At 37.0% G+C, this 16,833-nt stretch overlaps 1 protein-coding gene across 1 annotated transcript; it reads right to left on the bottom strand.

Moving 5' to 3' along the window:
- Positions 1 to 8,511: 8,511 nt before the first annotated feature.
- On the bottom strand, positions 8,512 to 9,504 carry LOC126471097 (hsp90 co-chaperone Cdc37-like). Its single transcript, XM_050099170.1, has 3 exons — positions 9,380 to 9,504; positions 8,985 to 9,239; positions 8,512 to 8,830 (listed from the first exon to the last, which is right to left on the bottom strand). Exons 1-3 carry the CDS (start codon positions 9,502 to 9,504, stop codon positions 8,512 to 8,514), a joined length of 699 nt encoding a protein of 232 aa, XP_049955127.1.
- Between the last annotated feature and the right edge of the window lie 7,329 nt (positions 9,505 to 16,833).

The following is a 16,833-nucleotide window of genomic DNA, read 5'->3' as shown; positions in this document are numbered from 1 at the left end:
AAGAAGCTAGGATGTTTTAATGGCAGGATCCATGGTTTTATTTTCCTTATTCAAGAAATGCTTCCCTATAATCCTGAAGATACTCAGGTTAAGCATTTGGTTTTTTAACTAACGAAGTTTTGTGGCACAAATATTTTGCATTTTCTTTACATTAATTAATATTGAGGGTAGTGCCATGCGGAATGATATGCGTTTATCATCGGAAACATGATATACACGCGGAACTATCTATTTCATTTAGATCGACTGCAGAATACGTAAATAACCAGTCAGTTTCCTCTGGCTGCTATATTAATTGTAGAGTCAGTGTTAGTTCTCATCCAGTACACATGAAGATAAAAACGAGCCTTTACTCAACAGAAGCTTATGTGAAGTATCCACCGTCTGAAGTCCCTAGATTTGTCTCATCGTATTTAACATGCAATTTCTTTGTAAATTGTTTTTTCTATAGAACTGCAGTTCATATTATTTCGGTCATTTCTTTATCACAATTCGATAATACGAAAAACAATGTTTTGTTTCTTTACTGTTATGTAGCTGTCGAAACGCATTATAATACTGAGAGACTATGTGTCATATTGGCACTCTGTTCTAGCTTAAGCTGAAGCAGTAACAGTTTTATAAAAAGTCGGTTATTGACTTCTGTCAATCCAGAGTTTCTCTTAGATTTGTCAACAGCGGGCTCAGACATTATATACTTTCTATTTCTACCATTGTTATCCTATGCTATGTTTAGTACAAATTATAAATCGTGAATACTGTAATAGATTGAAGTACGAAGCTCCTGCTGTGGATAACGGTAATTTCTCAGATGGAGCAGCAGTTGGTTTTTGATAAATTGATGATTTACGTCTGTTGTTTCGTAGTGTTTCTCAGAATTGGCAACTGCTTCCATAGAATAAAGCCTGTAATGCTATTTGTTTCCTTCCCGTCACCGAACAATTTCCATTTTCATGAGGAATTAAGATGATAGATTTTCAGCTCGAGTCTTCCATTAACGTTCTAAATGCAGAATTTTTTTCGAAGAAGCCGTTATATAGCTGGTACAGGACTATAATGTGCTAAAAAAAGTAACAAACTGAGTATAACATCTAATTTAAAGAAATATGTTCAGACTAAGTTCTAAAGTAAGTGAAAAGTTTCAGATATTTCCTTAACATTAGCTATACGATCGTTTCAGATCCAAAAGAAATTTTCTGTGGAAAACGGTATTCCATTTTAGAGACGAGCGGAAAATATAATTAGCAGAGCTACTTCCAACATAGCTTTAGTGTTCTGTGTTATGTTCGGCCAACTAAGTTACAACTTCCTGTATCTGTGCTCTCAAAAGCATCTGCAGTGTAAGATCAACTGTAAACACCAGCAGTGTATCTCAGTTACTCAGGTAAGAATATTCCTACATGCAGTGAAGAAACGCAATATAAAATCTGTAGCAACTGATTATCAATTCTTACAACGAACTTAGTGTAAGGAGGTAACAAATTGCATTAGATTTCATTTTGAGTGACAAACGCTAAAGACAAGAAAGCTGTTCTTAAACAGCTGGTTTTTGAGCTATTTTAGGTTCATAACAAGAGATAAATAATATTCTAAAAATTATATGGGACCATTAAATTACGAAACTTAAAGTATTCGACACTTGTTAAGGTATTTCCTTACAATTTTCTTACCGACGGCAGTTTAACTAGTTCCCATAACTATGTCAAAGAATTCAGTATCTGTAACATACGGAGTAGTAGGAAGCTGTGATTAACAGCTACATGTTTTCGTTAACGAATCGTTAATGTGAACTCTGTTACACAATATATGTCTACAAAAATCAGGGGCAGTAATTATTGTTCATGTAAAGAGTCAGCGACAAAGATGTGATGAAATATGTGTTTAATTTCTTACTGAGTTGATTTTCCATTCTCAACAGTCTATACTGTTTGTAAGCACTGCCATGAAAGAGGATGTAAACTTCCTAAATGTTGAATGGTGCGGTGAATTGTCATCCACTGTACCGACGAACGGTAATCCTGAGGACTTCATCTAGGAGCGCTTACATTACTTCGGACGCGGAACACTTGATACAAGAACTAGAATGTCTTACATGTGTATTCAAGCATAACTAATGTAGATTGTTTGCTTTCCTGCCATTTGCTGGAAGCGTATCTTCAAAGACAGTAAGGTTTCTGAAAAGATAAAGTATTAAAAGAGAATTCGTTCGTCAGTCAACGTTAGGCTCGGTTAGAGATGATCTATGTAAGTAAAGCAGTTATCAATCCGAAGATCTCATGTGTTTTTCTTGGGACACCTGAGTTTCTCCCGTCGTATTGAATGTTGTGCTTTGAAAATGACAGCGTGTGCTCCTGTCGAAATATCGGCGATTGTCGGCGACACCACGCGGTTGCAATCCCATAAGTTATTTTAATATTGTAATCTTGTTTGCAAATTCAGATTGCTGAAGGTGAAGATAAAAAGCATTTGATAATGAACCTCACTCATCCATAGACGAGATTCATTCAACAGCAGCTGTAAAGTTGAAGGTTGCTCTGGCTGAAGCCGACGAAGAAGAATGTTAAATAAGGCTTTGCACAGGAGGAACTGATCAACTGGAAGTCCTAGACAGCCTCCCCAACCCAAAGCACAAAACGTGATTTGATGTAAAACATTTTCAAGAACCAATTCTGAATATAATTGAACAAGGCTCACATTCGTGTCAGAATCAGTATTGGTCTTCAAATATTTAATTTACTTTTATGTATGTGTGTAATATGACATTACTTAGGTAAATTCTATAAGTCAATATTGTTGGGAAATTACTTCTGCAGAACCGATGTTTCTGACTGAAATATGTTATTAGGAAGGCAGACAGTTTTTGACATACTAAAATCAGGATTTTTAAAAATTATAAAATTAAATTAAAAAAACACAAATACAAAATTAAAAGTGGGAAAGTTACGAACTAAACATCAAGATGTCTCGGATTCGACTTCTTTTTATTCTGATAATATTCTTGTCGGTTAGACGAAAGGATACCAAGGAAATATAAAATGCTGAAGTGCAGATGTTTTCCGGTTTATCCATATGTTGCCAATGAGCTTAAGTGAACGTGGTGGCCTACAGTAAATGGAAAGACACTGAAGTATCTGACGTTGAAGATGATACACATCCTTATATCGACACGTCATCATTATTTCGATGGAGACATCAGGCACGAATAGCACGCATGGAAGAGCAAAGACGATGCAAGAAAGAAACTGAAAAAGGTAGAATAAAAAATGATAATAAAACAAAGAAACTAAAAAGTTAACTATTGTGAAAGGAATGGGACAACTAACTCTTCTATAGCTTGAGAAAGAATCTAAAGAAAGAAAGAAAGGAGAAGAGAAATTCGAGAAGAAAGAAAATACAACTCCATGGACCGCTGATAGCATAGGTAAAACTGGATGCACACAGCTCCAAAACCCCAAGAGGTACAAGGAATACTTTAGAAAGAACATATTGTGAAATATGAAAAGTTCGTAAAGAATTCTGAAATGCTACGACGGTATAATGACAGCAAGCGTTTCCTGACGCGTCAACCAGAACATGAAAGTGAACATACAGCAAATTATTTGGTTATTTGGTGCATACATTTGGAGATGGAGGAGAAACATGACCTAATGGATCATGTGTCTCACCTACGTATTTGTATTCAGTACATACAGGAACGGCACAAAAAGTCTATCTTTTTTGCTTCATATGTCTTACCTACAAAGGCAGACAATGTTCAAGATATTAAAATCAGAACTTAAAAAAATACTGAAACAAAATAAAATTAAAATTGGGGAAGCGCCAGACTACAAATCTAAATGTATGGGGTTCTATCACCGGTCAGTCTCAGAAGTTTTTCTGTCACTTATCACTTCTTTCAAGAATGACAATGTTTGTTGGTGTGAAAAATGCCGAGTCAGAGCGTGGTTTCGAATCCATGACTATAGGGCCTCCTATAGCTGGCTGGGTAAGTTAGTTCAAAGGATAGAGGAAGGCAACGGCATGCCGTCTCGAACAGGACCATGTTTAATAAAACACTGCAGCGTTCAAAGGAGTCTTCGGAATGATTTCTGCTTTACTTACTTAGATCATCTTTAACCGTATCTGACCTTGACAGGCGGACGAAACTCTCTTCAAATATTTTATCCTTTCGAAACCGTTCGTGCGATTGAAGTTGCACTCCCAGCAAATGGTAGAAACGCAAACGATCTACATTCGCTTTCCACCCATTGGTTTTCTGTAAACACTCATCACTTTTACCTAAGAAGTCTGCGGTGGCGCAGCACTGCCTAACCGAGGCATGGAAAAATGTATAATGTGACACAGATATTTGGGATCTGTATCCACATTCATTGACTTGACATCCACCATCCTCAGATTAAGTTGAGTAATTGCTATTACTTGAAATTGGAATTCCTTATTTACGTTTCCCACAGTTTCCAGGTATTGTATTACATACAACTTACGACGTAATTATAGAGACAAATCAAAGCCTTTTTCATTTAAAAAATGTTAATAAAATAACAAGAAATATCAAGTAAACTAATGTTTTGGAAGAACAGCAACTTTCTAACTGGTTGCTTACGGCAGATCTATGATAACAGCGACTTGAAACACACTAAATGATACTCACATTAAGATTCCTGTAAGAGAAATAACATTTCATCGTTTACCCTGACTAATGAATGGAGCATAATATTTCATTCCGCTAGTAATAGACAAGAGGAGAATACTCGTGGCGCTGGTGACAGATTCTACTATATATGTTAACAGGCAATCCGTTCAACTGTGCGCCATTTCATTTAGGTAGTCTACAACCTTTTCCATTATTTTCAAGCAGCGTTGATTATTGTAAATAGACAACGCTTAGGGTTCTTTGCCCCGTAAAATAGAAACCAGTTCTACGACAAAATAAATACACACAGAGTAGTTCTTCACATTTTTGTAACCGACTCTTTACGTGAATAGTAATTAGTACTCTTGATTTTTGTATATTTCTATTGTGTAACAAGATTTGTATTAATGATTCGTAAGGGAAAAAAGCTTCGTACTTTTTCGTATGCTAGAGATACTGAATTCTGTTTCACAGTTACATAAACAAGCAAACTTGTGTTCGGTACCGAAAACTGTTGTAGGAAATACCTGCGTAAGTGTTGAAAACTCGAAGTTTCGTATTTTAGTGGTTACAGGTCATTATGAAATCACTATTTATCTTTTGTTACGATTCCGAAATAGCTCAGTAACCAGTTGCTTTAGAACAACTTTATCGTCTTTACTGTTTGCCATTAAAAATGAAATTTGAGGCAGTTTTTTTACTTCCTTCTACTAATTTCGTGTCAAAAATTGTTAATTAGTAGCTACAAATTTTATATTGCAGTTGTTCTTTGTGTGTAGGAAAATTCTTACCTGAATAACTGAGTTACATTGTTGGTGGTGTTTTATTGATCTTACATTGCAAATTATTTTGCAAGCCACTTACACAGAGAAACGTAACGTGATTGGCCCAATGGAAAACGAAACGCTAAAGATATGTTGGATGTAGCTCACCATTTTATATTTTTTGCTCTTCCTTAAAGTGAAATACCGTTTTTCACGTAAGATTTCTTTTGGATCTGAAGCTATTTTGTAGCTAATTGTAAGAAAGCACTTGGAACCCTTCAATTCATTTAAGACTTTTCCTGTTCTGGATAACACTATGTGTCAGCAGAAGTAATTGAGTGATTTAACAGACACCAATTGCTGCTGCTTCTGAGCAGCTACCATCACACCTGGTTGGGGGTTCATGCTTTAGTATATTACAGTATCCACGATTTATAACGTTAACTAAACATATTGTAATAGCGGAACAGATCGAAAGTACATGATGGCACATCCCGTCGTTAAGCAAACTACGAGAACCTCCGGAATAACAGAAGTCTGTAATCAACTTTTCATAATACGTTTGTTTCCGTTGCTATTTTCCGCAGCGGCTGTTAACATCTGTTATTAAGTGTTATCTCTTTTGAGCTGACTGCATTAGAGCATGTTATCTTCATCTTCTTCCGTGTTTATAACGACACTCATCCTCAGTATTAAAACAAAAATATCTTAAATCGCAAAAATTTTATAAAATTATTTCATCGATGTCAGTTACTCCTAAATTACTTTCACGATTTCTTTTCGGTAACATGTACTTCATGTTCATTCAGTGGTGAAAATGGACCTGCTTTCTGTTTTTATTCATATTATTAGGCTTACAATGTCCATATTACCATGCTTTTCACAGTCCAATATCGCCACTCTTGACGCCATGAAAAATTTCTAATTATAAATGGAAGAGATCAAAGTGTGTATGTTCTATGTAAAGGCCCTCTGCTGTTTCACTCCAGACTAAACTACGGGCGACGGACTTTTTCCGCTGACACCAACGTCCGCAAGAATGGCTTACGCTATTTCGGACGCGGAAACCTTGAAGCAAGAACTAGAATGCCATATGTCTGTATTCAAGCAGACTAGCTGCACAGCGAAACAGATCCGTTGTGCTTTGGTGTTTGGACCTTCCACGGAACCTATAGAAGATGAATGCATAACGTTTGCCTTCCTATCATAAACTATGGCAACACAAGTTGTGGGATAGCCATATACACACATACAGAAGGCGGTCGTATCGCCTACACAACGTATAAAAGGGAAGTATATTGGCGGCGCTGTCATCTGTACTCAGGTATTTCGTGTAATAAGGTTACCGACGTGACTGGGACGGTACGACAGGCTTTGAATGCGGAATGGAAACTAGAGCTAGACGCTTGGGACATTCCATTTCTGAAATCGTTATGGAGCTGAGTATTCCTCAGGTGATTCATGTGAAAAAGTTTCCGAGGTGGCTGTGGCCGCACGACGGGAATTAACAGACTCTGAACGTGGAACTGTAATTGGAGCAGGACTCATGGGAATTTCATTTCGGAAATCGTTACGGAATTCAGTATTCCTACATCAGCAGTATCTAGAATGTGCAGAGGAAACCAAATTTCAGGCATTACGTCTCACCATGGACAGAGTAGCGGCTTTTGCGTAGTTTTGTCCGTGTTGGCGGACAAGCAACACAGCGTCAAATAACCTCAGAAATCAACCTGAGACGTACGACGAACATATAACAGTGTGGTGACATTAGGCGTTAATGGGCTCTGTCAGCAGATGACCGGCACGAATGCCTTTGCTAACTGCACGATATCGCCTGCAGCGCCTCTCCTGGCCCCGTGACCATATGGGTTGGATCTTAGACGACTGGTACACAGTAGCCTGTTCATATAAGTCCCGATTTCAATTGGTAAGAGCTGATGGTAGGGTTTGAGTGTCTTGTAGACACCAGAGTATGGACCTAATTGGTCAACAAGGCACTGAGCAAGGTGATGGTGGTTCTGTATTGGTATGGGTTATGTTTACATGGAATGAACCGACAGTTGATTGAAAATCATTACGTTCGGCTTCTTGCAGACCATTTGCACCCATTTATGAATTTCATGTTCATGAAAAACGATGGAAATTTTATGGACGACAAAGGCTACATCACCGGCCACAATTTTTTGCGATTAGTTTGAGAAAAATTCAGGATAATTCGAGCGAATGATTCGGCAGCCAGATCGCCCATCCAGTATGAATTGGACGTAATTGAAAAGTCAGTTGTGAAGAAAATCCTGCACCGGAACTACTTTAACAGTTATGAACGACTATAGAGGCAGCATGTCCCAATAGTTTTGCAGGGTACTTCGAACGACTATTTCAGGCTATGCCACGTCAAGGTATGGAAATACACCCGGTGAAAGGAGGGTCCGACACGACATTAGGAGTTATCTCATGAGTCCTGTCACCACAGTGTATGATGTGAGCGTGTCTTCAAAGACAAGAAGGGTTTTCAAAGAGTAAAACGTTAGACTAGAATTTCGTGCGAAATCCAAGGTTAGGCTGATGCTCTATTGAAGTCAAGCAACCTTCATTCCAAAGATACCTTTGAACCCCACAACACTTGAATAGTCGTGGTCCTGTTGGAGGTGGTATGCAATTGCCTCCTCCGACTTTTGAATTGTCTTACCCAGCCAGCTACAGGGAAATCTAAAGTTAAACGTGGATTTCCAAACACGTCCCGATTCGTCACTTTTCACAGCAACAAAGATTCCATTCGAGAAAGAAGTGATAAGTGATAGATAAAACTAATGTGAATGACTGGACATAGAACACGAGACATTTGGATTTGGAATATGGCACTTTTCCACTTTTAATTTAATTTTGTTTTAGTATGTATTTAGCTCTGATTACAGTATGTCAAACATTGTCTGCTTTTGTAGTAAGACAAATAAATCACAAACAGACATTTATCTTTAAATCAGAAATATCTTTATCTCTGCAACTAAATGTTATTGACTGATATTCAATATTTGCCTTATAATATTTGCGTAAGTACTTTAATATTACTTACATTCATGAAAACACATGAAATATTTTAAGTTTAACACTATTTCAAAACAACTTAATGGTCATCAGAAGCTGTAATTTCTCTTTCTGTAGATTCTTTTTTTTGTATCTGGAGCCCACAAATCCAGAACCTATGCAGCGTTTCATGTGGTACTGTGCTTCTTGTTCAGGCACGTTCAGATTTATTTGTTGAAGTAGTCTTACATCTTGACCTTCAAAACACTTTTCCAATTGTCTTGAGAGGGTTTCTAATATTTTCAGTATATTAAATCCTCCTGAGGCAAGTCTTGCTTTACGTTCCTCTTCTTCGGCTTCAGCCAGAGCGGTCTTCCGTTTCATAGTTGCTCTTGCCTGAATCATTTCTCTGAATGAGTAGAATTAATCATCAAATGGCGTTTTACATTCCTTTCAGTTATCTCAATAAAACAGGATCCAGTACATTCTCGTGCCTTAATATCTAGTTTTTGTGTCATTCCTGTATGTGCTAAATACAGATACGTAGGTGAGCCACATGATACATTAGGTCATGTTTCTCCTCCATCTCCAAACGAATGCACCAAGTAACCAAATAATTTGCTGTATGTTCACTTACATGTTCTGGATGGTCCTTCAGGAAACACAGCATTTCAGAAATCTTTATGAACTTTTCATATTTCGCAAATTGTTCTTTCAAACGTTTTCCTTGTTCCTCTTCAGACAAAACTTCTCGTTTTGGTTTTGGAGCTGTGTTTATTACGGTTCTGACGAATCCTGGTTTACCTATGGCATCAACGCTCCATGGATAGAAGAGCTAGTTTCAGCTTATGCAAATTTTCTTTCTCATTCCTTTCACTTTAGTCAATTTTTTATTTTCTGTGTTTTATTTTCATTTGTTGTTCTACCATTTCCAGTTTATTCCTTCTATCGTCTTTGCTCTTCCATGCGTTCTATTCGTGCCTGATATCTCCATCGGAATAACGATGACGTGTCAATATTAATATGTGTATCATCCTCAAAGTCAGATATTTCAATGTCTTTCCATTTACTGTAGTCCACCATGTTCACTTCAGCTGATTAGCAACATATGGATACGCCTGAAAACAACTGCACTTCAGCATTTTATATTTCCATGGGATCTATACCTCTCGCTCATTTCTGTGAAACCATGCATCAAACAGTGCCATTTCCATATTTTACAAAACGCATTTTTGTCTGTAGGTCACGACTAGATTACGGTAATTTTATCCCGTAAAATATCCCAAAGATTGGTTTCTTCAACGGATGGCTCCATCTACACAGGGGATAGGGGGCTGCAGCGATGGCTTCTGGCCCACACGCTTTTGGTTTTCCGCGGCATATAAAGGAGCTGCCGTTTACGGTATTAATCAGTTCTGGCGAGACGTAGCAAACAGTGTTCTGACTTGAAGATGGCGGCCAGGGGGACCCATGAAATATCGTGTCAAGATGATTGCATAATAAGGCAGCATAACCGACAAGAATATTAACAGAACAAGAAGATATGTTATGTTCATGCCCGACGTCAAGTGTCGTGATATTGGAGATTGAAAGGAAAACTGTAGTTTCAGGATGCATGTTTAAAAAAGGAGATACAGATGAAAAGTTTAAAGTACTGATACGTCAGAAAATATCACAGGAACGTACCATAGCTGCAGAGTAACGAGTCATTATTATTCTTGCTGCTTATTACAGCATTATAAACATTTTCGTAAAGACACATTGAAGCAAATAGTATCACTTATTTTCGCTTTTGACGCTATCAGTCTTTCAAAATATTTTATAGTGCGATATATTATGCTTCCTATGTCGAAATGAAGCTGTAGGCTAAGGAAAGGTACGTCCACATTAAGTTGTAAAGAACTAATCAGAATACGTTGCGGTGTGTACTGCACCAAAAAATTAAGGGACTGATATCATTCTTACTTACACGTTATATAAGATTTTATCAACGCTCATTTCATATAAGGCAGTTCCGTGTTTCCAGTGCTCCACATAATCTCCCAACAAAGCTTCCACAGCCCTTCGCCCTTCCTCCCACACCTGCTTGACAACTGAATTCGCCCTGAGATATGTCCCTCCTGACAGGTACAATCCATTCGTCCCTATCTTTTCTCACATCACAGCTCTCTTCCCACAGTAGACTCTTCTTTTCTTTCCATAATCTTGATCTGGCTCTTATGCAAGTCACATCTATTCCAAATATATTCTCTCCTACCACCAACCCTCCAACATTACACATCTCCACATACCAATCCTCGAGCTTCAGTCACACTCCTCTCAGCAGCACTTAACCCTGTTAACAGCAGTTTATTCTTTCCTGATACAGTGTTCAGAGTTTCTAGAGTAAAATGAAGGATTCCGTCTTTATTAGAAGGAATGCCATCAGAATTTGTGTTTTAAAAGATACCTATCGGTTTTTAACATTATTGTGATAGAACAGTCCTCTTTAATACTAGCAACACCAACGAATTTTTGGTAACGCCCATTGCCAATGGTGGGTGGGCAATCGGAGGGAGTACTTTATAGCAACCATCAAAAGTTTGGAAAAAGTATAATTAGTTATTTGTTGTTTACTTACGTGGACAACGTACTTTTTAAAGACATAATGGTTTGTAAGTAGGGTACAGAAACTGAAAGTATCTTTCAGCACGCTCTTATTTATATCAACTCTCTTTCAATCTACTACCGATGCGGGGGTTACTTTAGAAAATATCATATAGTCCTCCTGATCTGTAGAGTAATGAACATAGAATTCGTGCAAGTGAAGCGAATCACAAAGTTAATTTCGAAAATCAAGTAAGGAGCTAGGATGTTTTAATGGCAGGATCCATGGTTTAATTTTCCTTATTCAAGAAATGCTTCCCTATAATCCTGAAGATACTCAGGTTAAGCATTTGGTTTTTTAACTAACGAAGTTTTGTGGCACAAATATTTTGCATTTTCTTTACATTAATTAATATTGAGGGTAGTGCCATGCGGAATGATATGCGTTTATCAACGGAAACATGATATACACGCGGAACTATCTATTTCATTTAGATCGACTGCAGAATACGTAAATAACCAGTCAGTTTCCTCTGGCTGCTATATTAATTGTAGAGTCAGTGTTAGTTCTCATCCAGTACACATGAAGATAAAAACGAGCCTTTACTCAACAGAAGCTTATGTGAAGTATCCACCGTCTGAAGTCCCTAGATTTGTCTCATCGTATTTAACATGCAATTTCTTTGTAAATTGTTTTTTCTATAGAACTGCAGTTCATATTATTTCGGTCATTTCTTTATCACAATTCGATAATACGAAAAACAATGTTTTGTTTCTTTACTGTTATGTAGCTGTCGAAACGCATTATAATACTGAGAGACTATGTGTCATATTGGCACTCTGTTCTAGCTTAAGCTGAAGCAGTAACAGTTTTATAAAAAGTCGGTTATTGACTTCTGTCAATCCAGAGTTTCTCTTAGATTTGTCAACAGCGGGCTCAGACATTATATACTTTCTATTTCTACCATTGTTATCCTATGCTATGTTTAGTACAAATTATAAATCGTGAATACTGTAATAGATTGAAGTACGAAGCTCCTGCTGTGGATAACGGTAATTTCTCAGATGGAGCAGCAGTTGGTTTTTGATAAATTGATGATTTACGTCTGTTGTTTCGTAGTGTTTCTCAGAATTGGCAACTGCTTCCATAGAATAAAGCCTGTAATGCTATTTGTTTCCTTCCCATCACCGAACAATTTCCATTTTCATGAGGAATTAAGATGATAGATTTTCAGCTCGAGTCTTCCATTAACGTTCTAAATGCAGAATTTTTTTCGAAGAAGCCGTTATATAGCTGGTACACGACTATAATGTGCTAAAAAAATTAACAAACTGAGTATAACATCTAATTTAAAGAAATATGTTCAGACTAAGTTCTAAAGTAAGTGAAAAGTTTCGGATATTTCCTTAACATTAGCTATACGATCGTTTCAGAACCAAAAGAAATTTTCTGTGGAAAACGGTATTCCATTTTAGAGACGAGCGGAAAATATAATTAGCTGAGCTACTTCCAACATAGCTTTAGTGTTCTGTTTTATGTTCGGCCAACTAAGTTACAACTTCCTGTATCTGTGCTCTCAAAAGCATCTGCAGTGTAAGATCAACTGTAAACACCAGCAGTGTATCTCAGTTACTCAGGTAAGAATATTCCTACATGCAGTGAAGAAACGCAATATAAAATCTGTAGCAACTGATTATCAATTCTTACAACGAACTTAGTGTAAGGAGGTAACAAATTGCTTTAGATTTCATTTTGAGTGATAAACGCTAAAGACAAGAAAGCTGTTCTTAAACAGCTGGTTTTTGAGCTATTTTAGGTTCATAACAAGAGATAAATAATATTCTAAAAATTATATGGGACCATTAAATTACGAAACTTAAAGTATTCGACACTTGTTAAGGTATTTCCTTACAATTTTCTTACCGACGGCAGTTTAACTAGTTCCCATAACTATGTCAAAGAATTCAGTATCTGTAACATACGGAGTAGTAGGAAGCTGTGATTAACAGCTACATGTTTTCGTTAACGAATCGTTAATGTGAACCCTGTAACACAATATATGTTTACAAAAATCAGGGGCAGTAATTATTGTTCATGTAAAGAGTCAGCGACAAAGATGTGATGAAATACGTGTTTAATTTCTTACTGAGTTGATTTTCCATTCTCAACAGTCTATACTGTTTGTAAGCACTGCCATGAAAGAGGATGTAAACTTCCTAAATGTTGAATGGTGCGGTGAATTGTCATCCACTGTACCGACGAACGGTAATCCTGAGGACTTCATCTAGGAGCGCTTACATTACTTCGGACGCGGAACACTTGATACAAGAACTAGAATGTCTTACATGTGTATTGAAGCATAACTAATGTAGATTGTTTGCTTTCCTGCCATTTGCTGGAAGCGTATCTTCAAAGACAGGAAGGTTTCTGAAAAGATAAAATATTAAAAGAGAATTCGTTCGTCAGTCAACGTTAGGCTCGGTTAGAGATGATCTATGTAAGTAAAGCAGTTATCAATCCGAAGATCTCATGTGTTTTTCTTGGGACACCAGAGTTTCTCCCGTCGTATTGAATGTTGTGCTTTGAAAATGACAGCGTGTGCTCCTGTCGAAATATCGGCGATTGTCGGCGACACCACGCGGTTGCAATCCCATAAGTTATTTTAATATTGTAATCTTGTTTGCAAATTCAGATTGCTGAAGGTGAAGATAAAAAGCATTTGATAATGAACCTCACTCATCCATAGACGAGATTCATTCAACAGCAGCTGTAAAGTTGAAGGTTGCTCTGGCTGAAGCCGACGAAGAAGAATGTTAAATAAGGCTTTGCACAGGAGGAACTGATCAACTGGAAGTCCTAGACAGCCTCCCCAAACCAAAGCACAAAACGTGATTTGATGTAAAACATTTTCAAGAACCAATTCTGAATATAATTGAACAAGGCTCACATTCGTGTCAGAATCAGTATTGGTCTTCAAATATTTAATTTACTTTTATGTATGTGTGTAATATGACATTACTTAGGTAAATTCTATAAGTCAATATTGTTGGGAAATTACTTCTGCAGAACCGATGTTTCTGACTGAAATATGTTATTAGGAAGGCAGACAGTTTTTGACATACTAAAATCAGGATTTTTAAAAATTATAAAATTAAATTAAAAAAACACAAATACAAAATTAAAAGTGGGAAAGTTACGAACTAAACATCAAGATGTCTCGGATTCGACTTCTTTTTATTCTGATAATATTCTTGTCGGTTAGACGGAAGGATACCAAGGAAATATAAAATGCTGAAGTGCAGATGTTTTCCGGTTTATCCATATGTTGCCAATGAGCTTAAGTGAACGTGGTGGCCTACAGTAAATGGAAAGACACTGAAATATCTGACGTTGAAGATGATACACATCCTTATATCGACACGTCATCATTATTTCGATGGAGACATCAGGCACGAATAGCACGCATGGAAGAGCAAAGACGATGCAAGAAAGAAACTGAAAAAGGTAGAATAAAAAATGATAATAAAACAAAGAAACTAAAAAGTTAACTATTGTGAAAGGAATGGGACAACTAACTCTTCTATAGCTTGAGAAAGAATCTAAAGAAAGAAAGAAAGGAGAAGAGAAATTCGAGAAGAAAGAAAATACAACTCCATGGACCGCTGATAGCATAGGTAAAACTGGATGCACACAGCTCCAAAACCCCAAGAGGTACAAGGAATACTTTAGAAAGAACATATTGTGAAATATGAAAAGTTCGTAAAGAATTCTAAAATGCTACGACGGTATAATGACAGCAAGCGTTTCCTGACGCGTCAACCAGAACATGAAAGTGAACATACAGCAAATTATTTGGTTATTTGGTGCATACATTTGGAGATGGAGGAGAAACATGACCTAATGGATCATGTGTCTCACCTACGTATTTGTATTCAGTACATACAGGAACGGCACAAAAAGTCTATCTTTTTTGCTTCATATGTCTTACCTACAAAGGCAGACAATGTTCAAGATATTAAAATCAGAACTTAAAAAAATACTGAAACAAAATAAAATTAAAAGTGGGGAAGCGCCAGACTACAAATCTAAATGTATGGGGTTCTATCACCGGTCAGTCTCAGAAGTTTTTCTGTCACTTATCACTTCTTTCAAGAATGACAATGTTTGTTGGTGTGAAAAATGCCGAGTCAGAGCGTGGTTTCGAATCCATGACTATAGGGCCTCCTATAGCTGGCTGGGTAAGTTAGTTCAAAGGATAGAGGAAGGCAACGGCATGCCGTCTCGAGCAGGACCATGTTTAATAAAACACTGGAGCGTTCAAAGGAGTCTTCGGAATGATTTCTGCTTTACTTACTTAGATCATCTTTAACCGTATCTGACCTTGACAGGCGGACGAAACTCTCTTCTAATATTTTATCCTTTCGAAACCGTTCGTGCGATTGAAGTTGCACTCCCAGCAAATGGTAGAAACGCAAACGATCTACATTCGCTTTCCACCCATTGGTTTTCTGTAAACACTCATCACTTTTACCTAAGAAGTCTGCGGTGGCGCAGCACTGCCTAACCGAGGCATGGAAAAATGTATAATGTGACACAGATATTTGGGATCTGTATCCACATTCATTGACTTGACATCCACCATCCTCAGATTAAGTTGAGTAATTGCTATTACTTGAAATTGGAATTCCTTATTTACGTTTCCCACAGTTTCCAGGTATTGTATTACATACAACTTACGACGTAATTATAGAGACAAATCAAAGCCTTTTTCATTAAAAAATGTTAATAAAATAACAAGAAATATCAAGTAAACTAATGTTTTGGAAGAACAGCAACTTTCTAACTGGTTGCTTATGGCAGATCTATGATAACAGCGACTTGAAACACACTAAATGATACTCACATTAAGATTCCTGTAAGAGAAATAACATTTCATCGTTTACCCTGACTAATGAATGGAGCATAATATTTCATTCCGCTAGTAATAGACAAGAGGAGAATACTCGTGGCGCTGGTGACAGATTCTACTATATATGTTAACAGGCAATCCGTTCAACTGTGCGCCATTTCATTTAGGTAGTCTACAACCTTTTCCATTATTTTCAAGCAGCGTTGATTATTGTAAATAGACAACGCTTAGGGTTCTTTGCCCCGTAAAATAGAAACCAGTTCTACGACAAAATAAATACACACAGAGTAGTTCTTCACATTTTTGTAACCGACTCTTTACGTGAATAGTAATTAGTACTCTTGATTTTTGTATATTTCTATTGTGTAACAAGATTTGTATTAATGATTCGTAAGGGAAAAAAGCTTCGTACTTTTTCGTATGCTAGAGATACTGAATTCTGTTTCACAGTTACATAAACAAGCAAACTTGTGTTCGGTACCGAAAACTGTTGTAGGAAATACCTGCGTAAGTGTTGAAAACTCGAAGTTTCGTATTTTAGTGGTTACAGGTCATTATGAAATCACTATTTATCTTTTGTTACGATTCCGAAATAGCTCAGTAACCAGTTGCTTTAGAACAACTTTATCGTCTTTACTGTTTGCCATTAAAAATGAAATTTGAGGCAGTTTTTTTACTTCCTTCTACTAATTTCGTGTCAAAAATTGTTAATTAGTAGCTACAAATTTTATATTGCAGTTGTTCTTTGTGTGTAGGAAAATTCTTACCTGAATAACTGAGTTACATTGTTGGTGGTGTTTTATTGATCTTACATTGCAAATTATTTTGCAAGCCACTTACACAGAGAAACGTAACGTGATTGGCCCAATGGAAAACGAAACGCTAAAGATATGTTGGATGTAGCTCACCATTTTAT

The sequence above is a fragment of the Schistocerca serialis genome, chromosome 3 (genome assembly GCF_023864345.2).
Source record: "Schistocerca serialis cubense isolate TAMUIC-IGC-003099 chromosome 3, iqSchSeri2.2, whole genome shotgun sequence".
NCBI classification, from domain to species: Eukaryota; Metazoa; Arthropoda; class Insecta; order Orthoptera; family Acrididae; genus Schistocerca; species Schistocerca serialis.
The sequence above is the reverse complement of the archived record's forward strand: the minus strand, read 5'-3'. Positions and strand labels throughout refer to the sequence as shown.